General features: G+C 40.4%; 1 protein-coding gene across 3 annotated transcripts in view; it reads left to right on the top strand.

The window, feature by feature from the left end:
* AOPEP (aminopeptidase O (putative)) overlaps positions 1-15,545 on the top strand; it is a 342,915-nt gene that overhangs the window by 240,853 nt on the left and 86,517 nt on the right. For all 3 annotated transcript variants that reach the window (XM_066604087.1, XM_066604085.1, XM_066604086.1), the window contains 2 exons: positions 10,892-10,954; positions 11,858-11,944. In XM_066604087.1, coding sequence (XP_066460184.1) covers positions 10,892-10,954; positions 11,858-11,944 — 150 coding nt within the window. The remainder of the gene's footprint in view (positions 1-10,891; positions 10,955-11,857; positions 11,945-15,545) is intronic.

Below are 15,545 nucleotides of genomic sequence, written 5' to 3'. Positions count from 1 at the left end.
AAACATTAACCCAACTGACACTGATTAATTATTATAACCGTGTCATCATGGGGAATTGACTGTCTTTAATAACATTCTAACATTCCCTTTAACAACCTTAGAAACACAGTAGTCAGGGTTGAAATTAGAATGTTGAGCAACGCTCCATAATGTACTTATCTATTGTATTGTTATCGGTAAACTGACTTTGTTCTTTAGTAGAGATGAGCGAGCGTACTCGGAAAAGCACTACTCGCTCGAGTAATTTGCTTTATCCGAGTATCGCTGTGCTCGTCCCTGAACATTCGGGTGCCGCTGCGGCTGACAGGTGAGTCACAGCGGGGAGCAGGGGAGAGCGGGCGGGAGAGAGGGAGAGAAAGATCTTACCTCCGTTCCTCCCCGCTCTCCCCTGCAGCTCCCCGCTCCGTGCCAGCACCCCATATCTTCAGGGACGAGCACAGCGATACTCGGATAAAGCAAATTACTCGAGCGAGTAGTGCTTTTCCGAGTATGCTCGCTCATCCCTATTCTTTAGCAGTTAATATTCCCCCCTCTTGAAGGCCAGCACCATATCATACCATATCTACAAACTGTATATCTGCAAAGGGGCCCTGGAGGTAACTGTGCCCATTGCTGCTTAAAAAGTAAGAATTGTATTTATTAGATTACACGTAAGAGGCTTCATTTATAATTTTCCATGTCTAACAATTACTGGTGGTTTGGTACACTAATTTGAGATTTCCTGCAGAGCCATGAATGAGATGGTCTGTGGCTGGCAAGCCACTGTAATCAAATTAGCAGTTGGAAAATTAGAGGACCATAGTGTTGTTGCTCAGGGGTTTTCTGTTGTCCATGTCTGTCCCTGCTTACTCTAAAACCTTTTTTAGCCATATTTAAAAAAATGACTTGAGTTTGGTAAATCCTTCGAACTCTCCTACGATATTTGAGCCACCCATTCAGGAGAGTTGTTCTAGTTACGGCTGCCTGATGCAGGTTGTCAATGTCACGTCTACCCATTAATGAGGTATCTCAGCACACGTTAAGTCATCTTGTGTTGCATCCAGCGTCCTCAGCAGATGCATTAGCTATTTCATTTATTGTAATCTGCTTAGTGTCTTCTAGAAGCTTTGATGAATTGATATGTGCATAAACTCAGGTCTTGGCCCCTCAGATCAGCTACAAGAAAAATACGCAAGTAACAAACCACATTTGATTAACAATGGACTTCATAGTTGGCAAATGTGAAATGTAAGGTCATAATCTATGTGATGAATCTTAATTTAGTTAAATCACTATATTTTCAGTTTTTCCCCAATGTGCCGTGTAGGAAATTCCAACCATCAAGAAGCAAGCTAACCGCTTTGGAGAGATCTAGTATTTTCATTCACTGTAGGATATAAGGTGCATTCAAAGTGCAACACGTGGTGAGAATACCGTTGTGTCATAAATAGAGATCAGCGAGCATACTCGCTAAGGACAATTACTTGATCAAGCATTGTCCTTAGCGAGTATCTCCCCGCTCGGAAGAAAAGGTTCGGCTGCCGGCGCGGGTGACACGTGAGTTGCGGCAGTGAGCGGGGGGAGAGAGGGAGAGAGGGAGACAGAGATCTCCCCTCCGTTCCTCCCCGCTCTCCCCCGCTGCTCCCCGCCTGCCGCCGGCAGCCGAACCTTTTTTTCCTTGCGGGCAGGTACTTGCTAAGGGCAATGCTCGATCGAGTAATTGCCCTTAGCGAGTATGCTCGCTCATCTCTAGTCATAAACCGTATACTGATGGTTCACATGTAGCAACAGGAGATTTCTGTGGAGTAAATGTAAAGGAGAAAATACGTGAACCAAATAAAAAGTAATGACAATATATGTACTGACTATGCAAGTAGTAATTATCCCACATTAATCATGCTAGTTTATGCTTGTAATATATGTCCTCAGTATTATGTAGAACCACACACTTGTCTGCTCAATGATGTTAAGTACCGCCTGGCAGCCATGTTTATCCTAAGATATAGATTAGGCATTCATTGATTAGACTATTTTATAATACATCACCGCATGCACTCAAGGTCCTTTTACACTGAAAATCATCTAAATAATGAATCGTTAATGTTCAAACAACACTATATGCGAGGAGAATATTTGTGTAATTTTGCCAGTTTGATTAGCGGAAGTACTGGCTTGGACTAATTTCACACAGGCGAGTGTGATATTGGAACGTGAATCTCAGCCCGATATTGCGCTCGCCAACATGCCATGTCTTTGCGTATGCAGGCGATTTTGTGTTAAAACCGCCTCACATCACTGCAGGGAAGTAGCGATCCTCCGGCAAGGGAATGTTCCCCATTGTTTTCAATGGATAAAGCTTGCATTGTATCGCAGTCGTTTGCACCTCGCATGCCAATGCGATGCTGTGCCGGCCTTATTGAAAACAATGGGCAATGCAATGGAGGCATTCCGAGGGAAGACCCAAAGATAGGACACTCCGTGTTTTTTTTCCCACGCCGCAATGGGATGAGGGAAAAAAATTGCTCATGTGTGTGACCCCCCATTCAAAAGAATGGGGCTCATATTTGTGCATCTCGCGATGAACAAACCTCACACTATTTTCTTGGCCGTGTGAAAACTGCCTTACAGTGGAACTGCTTCAGATTGATCATTCACTGGAATGAGTGAGAAACGTCTTGGTCCTTCATGAAGGGTAACAGGTCAAAACAGCAAAACCACACCTGCCCCACATCTTTCAGACATCTTTTGCATATCCTGAATTTTATGTTTGACACACTTTATATCTACTGTTAGCTAGAATTTCTAGGTGACTTTTATGAGCTTTTGATATGCCTTAGCTTTCATATGCTTGTTACTATAAACAGGGTAATGATTGGTAGATTTCTATGAAAGCTTTCAAAAATTCAGCACTGTGGTGCTCCATGAGTGCCCTAAAAAACAGGAACAGTACAAAACAGTAACGGTCTATGTAGATGGAAACAACTGTTCAACATTCTACAAACATTCACTGTATCATATAAACAAACTACAAAACGACTTCTCAAACTGCAATTTTCCTTACCTTTGCTTACATGCTTGCAACTAAATGAAGCCACGATTTTGCTTACATGCTTTTGGCCGAACCAAAACGTTTAAAGTGCTAGCAGGCAAGTGGAATAGCAACTTTTAATTCGAACCACATTAGTTGTGTATTTCCAGTTTTCAGATCTTCATAAGTGCTCTAGAAAACAAAAAATAGTACAGAAACAATGAATTGTTACGTGCATGGAAAGAACTGTTTGGCATCAGTAAACATTCAGTGTCGAAAAAAACAGCAAACCTACTAAAAAAAGAATACATATATTATTTTCCTTATGTCTGTTATATGCTCGGAGCCAAAGAGCGATTTCCTTCCTTCTTTCTTTCAGCTAAACAAAACCAAACAGCTTACGTATGCTTGCAGGTGAATGAAGGAGCGACTGCTTTAACCACACTGTACGGGTATATCTGGTTTCCAGCAAGCAATTGGAAAGATTTTGCTAAATTGTACTGAATTTAAAAATCATATTCTGGCAAACACCTTCAGCCTCGTCTGCTTACAATGTCTGTTTACACTGGGGGATATTCGCAACTAATGATAACTTTTATGGAAGCAAAAAAGGTGCGATTAATGACGAATGAGCAGGTGATTTGTTGTTTGAATGCTGCACGTGTTTACACTGGGAAATGAATGGGGACATTTGTGCGATCCAACGATTTCCCATATGATAACTGCACTGTATAAAAAGCCCTTTACTTTACAAGACAGATCTATTGTGGTACTACCGCGTTTCTCTAAAAATACGACCTACCCTCATAATAAACTCTACCTTGACTTTCGAGGAAGGGGGGTGTTAAAATATAAGCCCTCCCCCGAACATAACCCCTAGCTACACCTAGCAGGCGCCGTTCAAGTCCCTCTCGCTGCTCTCCGGCAGTCTTCCGTGTAGTCCTCTGCGCTGAGAGAGCATTCTCTTCCTGGTAACAATTTTTGAATACCCCGCCTGCAGCAAGAGATTGCTGTGATTGACTGCAGCGGCATTCCTGAACCAATCAGAGCCGGCGCTCAATGAACCAATCACAGCCATTCATTAAATTACATAATTGAATGGCTGTGATTGGTTTATCGAGCGCCATCTCTGATTGGCTAAGGCGGCATTCCTGAACCAATCACAGCAATCTCTTGCTAGAGGTAGGGTATTCAAGCTCTGTTACCAGGAACAGAATGCTCTCTCTGCGATAAGGACTACACGGAAGACTGTCTGAGACCAGCGAGAGGGACCCGGACAGCGCCTGCTAGGTGAGTATTAAGACACCCCCCGAACATAAGAATCTGTGCTTCTTTTGGGGCAAAAATAATATAAGACAGTGTCTTATTTTCGGGGAAACTGGGTAGTGCACAGAATCAGGAAAAATTCAAATATTCCTCAATTTTCCTCTTAGTGCCTTCAGTAGAATTTGGTGGTATTTATAATATCTTATATTCTCACACTTTTTCATAGAAAGCATGCTGCCTTGTTCTACAACTACAGCAACTGATGTGTACAAGAAAGCACTAGGGAACCAGATTCTCTCTACTGTCCTGCACATGTGTATAAGCCTTCTTTGTACATCAGGGAAATGTATTAGACTGGGTTTCCGCATGGGGATTCTACCACAACTTTACATAGTAACATGGTATGTAAGGCCGAAAAAAGACATATGTCCATCCAGTTCAGCCTACTACCCCCCAATGTTGATCCAGAGGAAGGCATTTACTGCGTTTCTATACCATTTCGGCAACAATTTTGTTGTGCATGTTAATTGGACTCAAAACACATTCTGCACTGCTGAGGTCTGTGATTGGCTACAGCAGTCTGGGATGTTCCATTCATGTAGCATGTACATAGGCCGGACAAGAAGAACTCATTTGAGGTGCTGGAGTTGGGTGGTCCCTGGAAGAGTGACTATAGGTTTTCTTATTATTTTTTTTTTAACATAGTCAGCTAATAAAAAAATTTCTTTCAAAAATCCTTTAAATTATTGTCGTATGAGTATCTAGAAGTAGGTGTGGCATGTAAGAATGTGTGCATGGTAGGGTCAATAAGGTGATATCTATTGGGAAAAAGAATGAAATTAAAAAATATTGAACAGGCTCATTTTTTTGTACCCTTAAAGACTGGTGTAGGGATATGACTTGGCACATACTCAGCAATCCTATAGAAAATGTAAAAAACATGAGAAATAAAGTAGACACAACTGACTTTTTAAAGGCTGCTAGATGTGCAGTTTTAGCTGTGAGTTCTCATGTTTGCATGGGGTTTTCACCAGGTAGTCACTGTTTTTTTTTTTATACACTCCAAAATCCTACTGTTATGTTAATACAACAGTATAGACTACAACACCGGTATTCTGTATTCTATTCCTCTCGTGAAGGCGGCAATCCTGGTATTGACACTGTATTTGGGTTTTGGTGATCATGCACTCATCAATATATTGGCTTGTAGGCAAGGCTTTGCTATAAGAGCTCACTCTCATGGGCGTAAGTGGTCTGCATATTACATGCGTATTTTTTATGCACGGAGGGTCTCGTGTCTACGGGCGTTTTTTCCCCCGCGTAGTATGTGTACGTTGCATGGCCATCTGATACCCGGTGAATGGAGTCAGTGAAAATCAATGGCCTTTCATTGATCCTTGCACATGTTTGTGTAGACACTGCGTGTTGATATTACGGGAAATAGAACACGGCATGCTCTATTACACTGCGTGCCACACAGCATGAGCCCTATATATTTGTATAGGCAGCGCATGCAATGCTGTCCTTACGTAATACATTGCATATGAACCACGTTTTTATTTGCAACCTGCTAAGAAATGGTGAATTAAAAAAAAAAGAGTCACACTGTGCATGATCATTTGTGTGTGATACTCGGGCATGTGTCGTACACTTGCAGGCATACGCGGTCTGCCTGCTCTCTGTCTGCAGGCCCGCTATTTACTAATACTGGTAAAGCGCTGCAGGGAGACAGGCAGCATTTTACCAATACTGAATACGCACATTAAAGCCTAGGTGTGAGCGGCCCAGTAGAAATGGATGAGCTTTCAGCACTGCATATTATGCGCGTGAAAATTATGTGGGCCACATATGCCCATTTCCATTTGGGTGAGCCCTAATGCTTCTACCTGATATTTTCAAAATATGAGGTATTAATATTTTCTATGTATGGAAATAGTCAATATCTTCAATAAGGACAGATAAAAGCATTACTGCAGGGTTCAAAGCCAAGTCTGATAATCAAGGGAATATGTCTGCTCTATCATACTCTATTAGACTGGTAAAGATAAAGGTTTATTGACTTTCTGCAGTTTTTTTAATGCATTTACAATTTTCCTTCTAAAGGTTTAATCTCATAAGTGTAGAACGTATAGATATCTTACAGGAGATGGGGAGAGCCTTGAAAAGAACATATTTTTGTTGTGTTTTACTTTTTAATACATTTTCTCCAATTTCATAGTTATTAAATATCAAACATGGAAGCTAACTTATCCTCACAAGTGAACCCGGTCTTTAAAATCTAATATCCTTCATTTCAGTCAGTGCTAAATACATTTCCTGGAAGACCGAAAAATTGAAATATATGGTGTCAGCCCACTGATGTCATGCAGTATATATACATCACTACTGCAAGGTAGATAACACCAGCCGCGATAGACATGAAACTGTGTTGGCACAACGGGTGTTAGCTGAACATTTCAGCTGACACTTTGTTGCAGGGGCACAGACAATTGAATAGTGACTTGGCATCAAAGTGGTTACACAGAGGGAAGGGTTCCTTCTGTCACACTGTTGGCCCCTATGATTTGTTTGCGCGGTGCCAATGGTTTGCTATGGCAGCTCCCCCAGCTTAACAATGTCAGTCATCTTAGTACACCTATCAGGGCCTGCCAGAGTAGTATCGTAGTGTATTACAGAAGTGATGAAAAGATTGCATGGCGAAGTCCCCTAGTGGGATTAAAAAAATGTAAAAAAAAGTTAGTGTTTAAAAATATTTGTTTTAAAATGGAAAAAAACAAAACATAAAATCCCTTGTCCTCATTAAATGTTTTTTATGTAAAGAAAATAAACATAAATGTACACCTAGTGCACATATCTGGTATTGCCACGTCTATAACAACCTGAACTATGTGTGTTGGGAGGGCTAGCGTCACTCCTTAAGGAGAGCACCTAGAAGGTGAGTGAGGAGACATATAAAGCCATTCATGCTCTTCTGGGTAATATGCAAATAAGGAAGATGGGAATTCCCAATCATTGTTCCAAAGACCTGTATAAAGGTGGCGCTGCAGAAGTATTGTTCCATCTTCTTTATTTGCATATAACTTGAACTATACCACAATCATAGGGATGAAAAAAAATTTAAAAAACACCTAATCCTGAATGCCAAAATAGGCGAAAGTTAAAAAAAAAGGAATAATTGGAAATATGGTAGCTGTTCTCTTGGAATAAAGTGGAATAAATAACGTGCCAGATGTAACCGCATTGATCTCTGTTCCGAAAATAAACAGTGATGTGGGCATACAATATTCATATAATCTGCAGTTATTTGGAATTGAGACTAACCTTGGTGATTTGCTACATTTTGTTGCTGTATAAATTATCCCTTTAAAGGGAACCTGTCCATGTTGAACTGCTCTAATATGCAGCCATGATGTTATAGTGCGGGAGGATCTGAGCAGATTGATATATAGTTATGTGGGAAATGATTCAGTATAACATGTGAATTATTAGTCTAAAACTTTGCTAATTTAGGGTTTAGGAGTCCAGTAGGCGGTCCTATCAGTGATTGACAGCTATCTCTACGTGCATGCTCAAACAGGGAAGGTTATCAGTCATTGGTTAGGACTGCCCACTGGTTTAGACACAATGATTATCGCTCAAAAGATGTCTTAAGTGATAATCGTTATGTGCCTTTACAGCACAAGGTGATCGCTCAAACGTTGAGCAATCACTTTGCACTCTAAGCGGGGTATGCAGAAGACAAGCGGGGCCGCTTGACTTTTGCATCCAGCTGTTCTCTGCTCAGAGTGCCCAGCTGTTACACAGCTGAGCGCTCCAAGCGGGGTATGCAGAACACAGCTGGACCGCTGTGTTCTTCATACCCCTGCTGTTCTCGGAGCACTCAGCTGGTATACAGCTGTGCGCTCTGTGCTGAGTATGAAGAACACAGCTGGACTGCTGTGTTCTTCATACCCCACCTGTGTCCAGGGAGCAGGAGCTGAAACAATAGTATCAACTGTATCCCGCTGTGAATTCCTGATAAGGCACCCTGAAAGACAACAATCAGCGACTGGTTAACGAAAACTGCACGATGTCAGTGCAGTTACACACAACGATTATCACTCAAAAGATGGCTTTTGAGCGATAATAGTTTTATCTAAATCAGTCTTCAGCCCTAAATTAGCAGTATTAGATCAATCAAGGACAAGCTATAATCGAATCCTTTCCCATAAAACTATATATCAATCTGTTCAACTCCTCCTGCTTTATAGCAAGCTGCCTGCAGATAGGACTACATTTTTAAAGTGCCAGGTTCACTTTAAGGATGTTTTAGGGCCGTTTTCATGCAGCTTTTTGATCTAAAGCCAGAAATAATTTAAGAAGAAGGGAAAAATATAGGAAGGACTTAGGCTGGGATCCCACTGGGTGGAACTGCCACGGAATTTCCGTGCTGACTTTGCAAAAATCTTGTCCACATGCTGTGGAGAAGCCGTTGCGGTCAAGCTGCAATGAAACTGGCATGCTGCATGGAAATCAAACCCACGGCATGTCAATTTTAACGCCATCTCCGCTGCAGCCATCTCTCCTCTCTATGGGGAGAGATGGCCTAAACAGAATGCAGGCGGCGAAGCCTTTTCAAAACCTGCACAGAACAGTGCGAGTTTTGAAGCTGCATTCCAGCCGTGGAAATCTCACGGTATTTCCGTGTGGTCCCGCTGCGGCCATTTCACGAGATTTCTGTGGGATTTACTCTCAGTGGGAACCAAACCTTATACTTCTCCTTCTTCTTAGAGCCACTTATGACTTTGGTTCAAAAAAACTACATGAAAACTGCCACAAAAGCCTGTGTGTGAAACCACACGTAAGGGTATGTCCAGATGGGTTGGATCTCCAACGACAAAATCCAGATGTGGTGCAGAATTTGCAGCGGGTTCTCGTGCAAATTCACTGCAGATGCAAATAAGAAAGATAGAACTATACCTCTGCAGCGCCACCTATTGGAAGGCAGCATTCCTGCAAATCCATGTCAGACCCTTTATAACAATGACTGGGAATTGAAAACGAAAAGCCACAAAACCATACACAGACAGCTGTTTTGGTGTTTTTGCTCCTCCTCAGTGTGCACTTGGTTTCTGGCTTGCCTAGTAAGAGACCTATGATGTGGATCGGTAAGGGTATCCTCTCTCCTTAAGGAGAGCACCTATAAGGTGTATGAAGAGTTCAATTACTAGTCAGTCTCAAGACTTGTATAACGAGTCTGACATTGATTTGTAGGAATGCTGCCTTCCAATAGGTGGCGCTGCAGAGGCATTGTTCCATCTTCTTTTTTTGCATACATTCCCCAGAGGTGCTAGCATGGCCTTATAAGTCTCCTCACACACCTTCCACGTCTCCTCTTACACCTTCTAGGTCCTCTCCTTAGGGAGAGCAGATACCTTTCCCGATTTTCTGCAGATTTCACCCCCTCAGTTCAAGTGGTGAAATTAACGGTGAAAATGCACAGAATAAATTGACATGCTGTGGGCTTTGTTCCTGAAATCCCATCCACATTGCTTGCAATCTAAGATTTCGCTAAATTTTCCACATCCAACTCCACAGCATATCAGCAACGTACCCTAAAGACGACACTGTTTCTGGTTTTGCGTAAATGACACTTCTGAGAAGCCGCAATGAACAGCGGTTACGAATGAACCAGGGTATTGTTCAGTGGCATCGGATAGCATTGTAAGCCGGACATAATCAGCACTCTTTATGGAAAACTAATATCAAAGAGTATGGCAATGCTATTAACCTCCGGGAAGATCAAGCACTATAGAATTTACATATATACAGGGAAATAATAAAGGATTACAAAACATAATTGGCAATACATATGAAAGGTTTTTTTCCCCTGTAATTCCCCACCCTTCTTCTAGGTATTGTTTTTTTTTTTCTGTATTATATTGCACATGTGCGTGGCCAGATTTAGTACATCAACCGAAAATCCGATAATTTGTGAGTAGTGTTAACAGCTGGCGGGCTCTATCCCAAGTCATTGCACACTTTACATAACTTTAGTGTCTGGGCTGTAGCCGTGGGGCAGGGTGTTGGTGCACAAGGTGTATTCCTCTAGGTATTTAGCAGCATGAGGTGTGTGTGAGCTGCGAAGTGCTTGCTGATTATTTAATAGCTGATAGTCTAAACACTGCTGCCCTGCGCATTCCTTAAGTAATCCAGCATTGGATTTCTGTAAAGAGGAGAGGAAAAAAAAAAAAAAACAAGAAAAAAAAAACTTTTGGATGTTTGAGCGCAATCATGCAAGCAAAGTATTCGAGGCTGACACTGAACGAATATTGCCCCGAAAGCCTTGTAGTGTGCAGGCTCCTCCCTAGTAGACAGCACAAGCTCTAGACACGTTTGTACACCCTCCTTCACCATTCTTCCCTGCAGACAGGCAGCTGAGGAAGGAAGGAGGGGAGGCCGCATCTCCCTCACCAGCCCAGAGCTGCCTGTCAGCTCGCAGGGAAGATTGCTGGCAGTGTAGACACAAGATGAACAAGACTCTCAGACACATTCCTCATGATATTATTTGTGCCGCTGATTGGTTGCCTTCATGACGAAAAAGATTGCTCTTCTTTTACTTTGTGTCTCCTTATGTAGCCCTTGCTGGAGGAAAGCCAGACATGGACAGGAAATGGACTAGTGCAGCAAGTCAAACAAGAGGTAAGGATGGCATGAGGAAGATGCCTTTTTCCCTTATACTCTTTGTATCTTTTTGTCCTGTAACCTGTTGCCGTTCACAATCGTGCGACTTCAACACTCTTCAAAGTGACATGGCATACTTTGTGGAATTGTTAAGTGACATGGAATTTACTTTGTAACATGGGGAAAAAAAGATGTTACATTGTAGCCATTGCTAGAGTTGTAGAGAGTTTGCTACACAAGTGAACAGGCTGGTTAGGAAAGTGCCAGGGGTAGGGGAGCAACATCCTTTGTCTTCCAGAATTAAGGTAATTTCCTCCCGTGCCTTGAGAAATGTAGTACTGTATGTATCTATTTTTTTTTTCTGACCATCTAATCGAATTCCATAGCTAATAAAATCTCTTTCGGGAAATATTAACTCTTCAAGGTCAGGGTTTGAATCTTAGTTGGTGGAGTGTAGATTGCTGTACACTGACTAGAATGAATTCCTAGAACACAGGAGATAAAAGTTTTCATGAGAACCCGTGTCTTTTATGTTCCATCGAGGACTGCAGGAGATTACAGGTTATTGCCTGTCTACACATTAGAGAGCAGGGATGGAAACAAGAGACTGCAGTCTGAGCTCCAATGCTGTGAATGATTTCACCAAAGAATGCTAAGTTTACTGAGATTACCGTCCTCTTTATTCAGAGCAGCTTTTCCCAGAGATAAGGCTCCATTCTCTCACTTATCAACTATATGAAGTATGCATATTTTAGGAACATAATTTCAGACTGAAGAGGATAAGGGTTTTTTTTTTTTCCCCCCACTCAGTGAAGTAATGGAAAAATGTGTGTAGCGTCTGTTTATAGTTTCTTACGCACATGGGCCATCTGCACACAAGTAGAGTATCTCTCTAAACAAACTCTATAATCTCCAACCCAGGTCTCAAAGTGGATTCGATTAAACCAGAGAAACAGGCGAGGAGGAACTGGGCGAAAACGACAACGTAGCGAAGAATTTGTCGAAAAGGTAAAAATCTGTTGCCCGTTTACTGGGTGTATTTTTATTTTATTTTTTAAGATCATTTCATTTCCTTTAACTGGGGTGTTTCTAAAAACTTACAAAAACCTTTTGGTCGTATAACGCATATTGTTTTTTGAGAGGAGTTTTTGCTATTTTGAAAGATATATTAACCTTTTGTGCTTTCTGTGGTTGCATTCATACAGTCTATGTTTATCTATACTAAAGAACTCTGTTTCCTAAGATCTAAAACTGTTGAATTCACAAAGGATAGATAAATTTTAAAAAAAATTACTGTGGCCAAAATTGGGTTAAATCCATAGTAGTAAAACTTTTACAACTGCTAGAAACTTTGGTAACAGTTTGCAGTGTGACGATTCATTCCCATCCGTAGTTATAGCCTTTGTCTTGTATTGTAAAAAAAAAAACCACTAAACTACAAGCACATATATATCATACATATATGGGGACTGCACAATTATTCTATGGCTATGGATTCTTTTTCACATGGGCGCTGATCTTCTGATCATCCTACATAATCACTAAGGTGAGTGTATACAGACTGTTGTTTCCTGCAAATAATCTGAGGGGCCCCAGAAATGGCAGGCAGCCCAACAAAGTTTTTCTAAAGTAACCAAATCTTGCGCACTTGGATTAAGCAAGAAAATATAAAGTCATTCACTCATCTTAAAGTGTAGGACGGAGCAACTGCTTAGGTTTTATGTGATCTTTCAGGATTTCGCTGTAGGTTGCAGAAGAGTTTTTTTTTTTAAACAATAACTGATCCTTCAAGTTTTGCCCTCTGTGATTTAGTAGCTGCTGCATAATGTATATGACAGAGTACGATAATATTTCACTTAATGCTTCAGCTTTCCTGACAAGTATAAAGTAGATTTATTTTCTGCATTCAGTTTTTGATATAATGGGGCTAATTTAGAAAGCACTTTTAGGTTACGACGAATAATATTCTCACTATTTAATGCAAACCTGTTTATTCCGCCCCCATATAATAAATGTCACATACGTACTGTTTTTTTTTTTTTTTTTTTTAAATCTCTCATTCAAGTGCAGACATTAAAAGTGTAACCCTAATACAAATACTATACGTTTTCCGTCTTGTCGGTCAATCGTGAAATTGTATTTTAATATAAAATCCAATTCATAATATGCTACAATATGTCATGAAATTAAGCAATTGTAGCATTTGTAATGTTTTGAAGCTTTAATATATGATGATGATGATGAGGACGTGTAACTATACTTCTAATCCTGCTTCCTTGGCGCCAAAATCTACTTAGACCTCTAAAATCCAGGACATTGCTGCTTATTCTGTACTTTATGGGATTTCAAAAACTTCTTAATATAGGAGCTGTAAAACGCAAGTTTGCTTGAGATTTCTTCCGCTTTCTTACTGTCCTTATCAACATTATTGAACAACTTATTTACTTCTGGACAAGGAGATTGTAAAAGTAGTTTGGCTTCCGTTGCTAAAAATCAGGCTTTTTGACTTTTTTTTTAGTTTGCCTTACAGCCTGTGCCTAGTCTTATTCTCCTTTAGGCACATTATAACTATAATAATCTATAGTGATTCCCTGTCATACATACAGAAATGAAATTTTTTCTAGTCCTATCTACTTATATGTGTTCTAATAAATATGCGTATGAAATCTGAATGGGTATCCTACCCATACATATCTTTTATAGAGCTGCTATTCTGGATTCTATGATAGGGAGTTGGCGCTGGGCAGTGAAGGTGTTAACACATTCATCCAATGCCATCTGTAGTTGGTCAGTTTGCTGTGAAATCAAAAACAACAGGGAGGCTGGTCTGCTGCCCCGAGCACTAGAACAGAGCACAGCAGATTAAAGCGACATAATGAAGTGCTTTTGGTCCAAAGCAGACTCAAAGATGTGCAATTAAAAGTTTAAAACATCCATTACTTACTCCCTGTCTAAGTCATTTCCTCTGCCGCAATAATTAGATCTGTCTTGGTTTTACTTGTTATCACTCTCTTGCATCCCTCCTTTCAGGCAGGCACCTCTCATAATTTCCAGTAACAACTTTTTCCACACTTTAACTGGTACACGACACTTGGCCAAGCAAGAAGGTTAATCTGTGGACAATTGGAAAATGTTTTGGCTGAGTTGAGGAATCGCGGCTTTTTTGGGGCGTGTTTTTGATCTTCTCTTTGACAGTGGAGCATACGTATTGATCATATGTGTAAAATGTGACGTGGGAAAACTAATTTTCAGTTTTTGGTTTATTTCAATTTGTTTAGACACAAAATATTCTTGTGATATACTGGCATTAAAGTCATATATACAAAGTGCAAGTTGTTACTACAGCTTGTGTACATGGAAGGTCTTCAATAAAGATCCAATCATGAAACAATGTCAAAGAACAAGAACTTCTTTTTGTTCTTTTTGTTTTTTTTGTTGTTTGACATTGTTTCTTGACCGGTTCTTTATTAAAAACCTTAGTATTACCAAAGTGACAATAACAGAATAGTCAATTTTATAACTCCGTCATAGCTTTACATTTGTCATGGCTGTTTGTCTTATATATCAGATCTATGTTATTTGCGCTGACGAGATGAAGATTGTCATTTACGTACAACTGTTGCTTTGCAGGTTCATTGTTTCACGTGTTAAATCAATCATATCTTTCATTTAAAAAGGTCTGTATGGCTATCCGCTAATAAAGCATCTGGTGTGTGTTTACTTGTCTGGCTAGGGGTGTACTTTCCATAGAGCGCACAGTAAAGAAGGAACACCAAGCAGTCACACAATGATCTGGACAATGTTGTCTTTGTTTAACCAGTTGGTAAAAGTTTTAATGGATTACTGTATGTAGGGTGTTATTTTAGGTATGCGCGTTCAGACTTCATGGCAATCATGTAATGGAGATATTTGGCTGCAGATTTAAAGGACTTGTCTCATTATTTTTAAGGGAGTCTAGGAGGTATTAAGAAGATTTAAGATCATATTTGTGAGGGCTCCAAGCCGCTTTAAGTACACAGACAAAAGAGTGTCTGACGCAACAAACTGCCAATGTGCATGTCAAGAAGACCGCTTACTGGTATATTAGTGGAGGAGAACAATATCAAATTTTACATTTAGACTGTAAATATGTTGAGGAGAATAGAAGAAGATAGAAGTTGCTGTGTGAAATCCACTTTTAAGATCTTACTCATTTTTAAGGTACACGGCAGGCCCATTGTGTTAAGGCTAGTACTGTTTTTCTTTTGTATATCTGTTCAATATTATTGTCTTGTTTCTTAGAAACCAAAAGTGTCAAAAAGAAATAAAAAATAAGTAAACGGTCATCTAATGCTTAATAAGGTATAGCTTCACCTTTGATAAACCTTTCCTGGCGTAATCCTATTATTTGGATTATCTCCTTTTATGAAAGGAATTATTCTATTAGCGTTCTATCAATGGAAAGAAGTGGTGGAAAATCACATTCTATGCCGTAGCCTATGTAGTAGCAGATACAAGGTGCCATAAAACAAATGTACCTGTTGCAAAACAGGCTGAGGCTGCCGATCGGCTAACAGCGAAACGGAAAGAAATCTGATTTGCCCAACATCTTGCTCTTTGATAATAGAAG

This window comes from Eleutherodactylus coqui, chromosome 5 (assembly GCF_035609145.1).
Source record: "Eleutherodactylus coqui strain aEleCoq1 chromosome 5, aEleCoq1.hap1, whole genome shotgun sequence".
Taxonomy (NCBI): Eukaryota; Metazoa; Chordata; class Amphibia; order Anura; family Eleutherodactylidae; genus Eleutherodactylus; species Eleutherodactylus coqui.
Note: the sequence above shows the minus strand (reverse complement) of the source record. Positions and strands in the feature narration are given on the sequence as shown.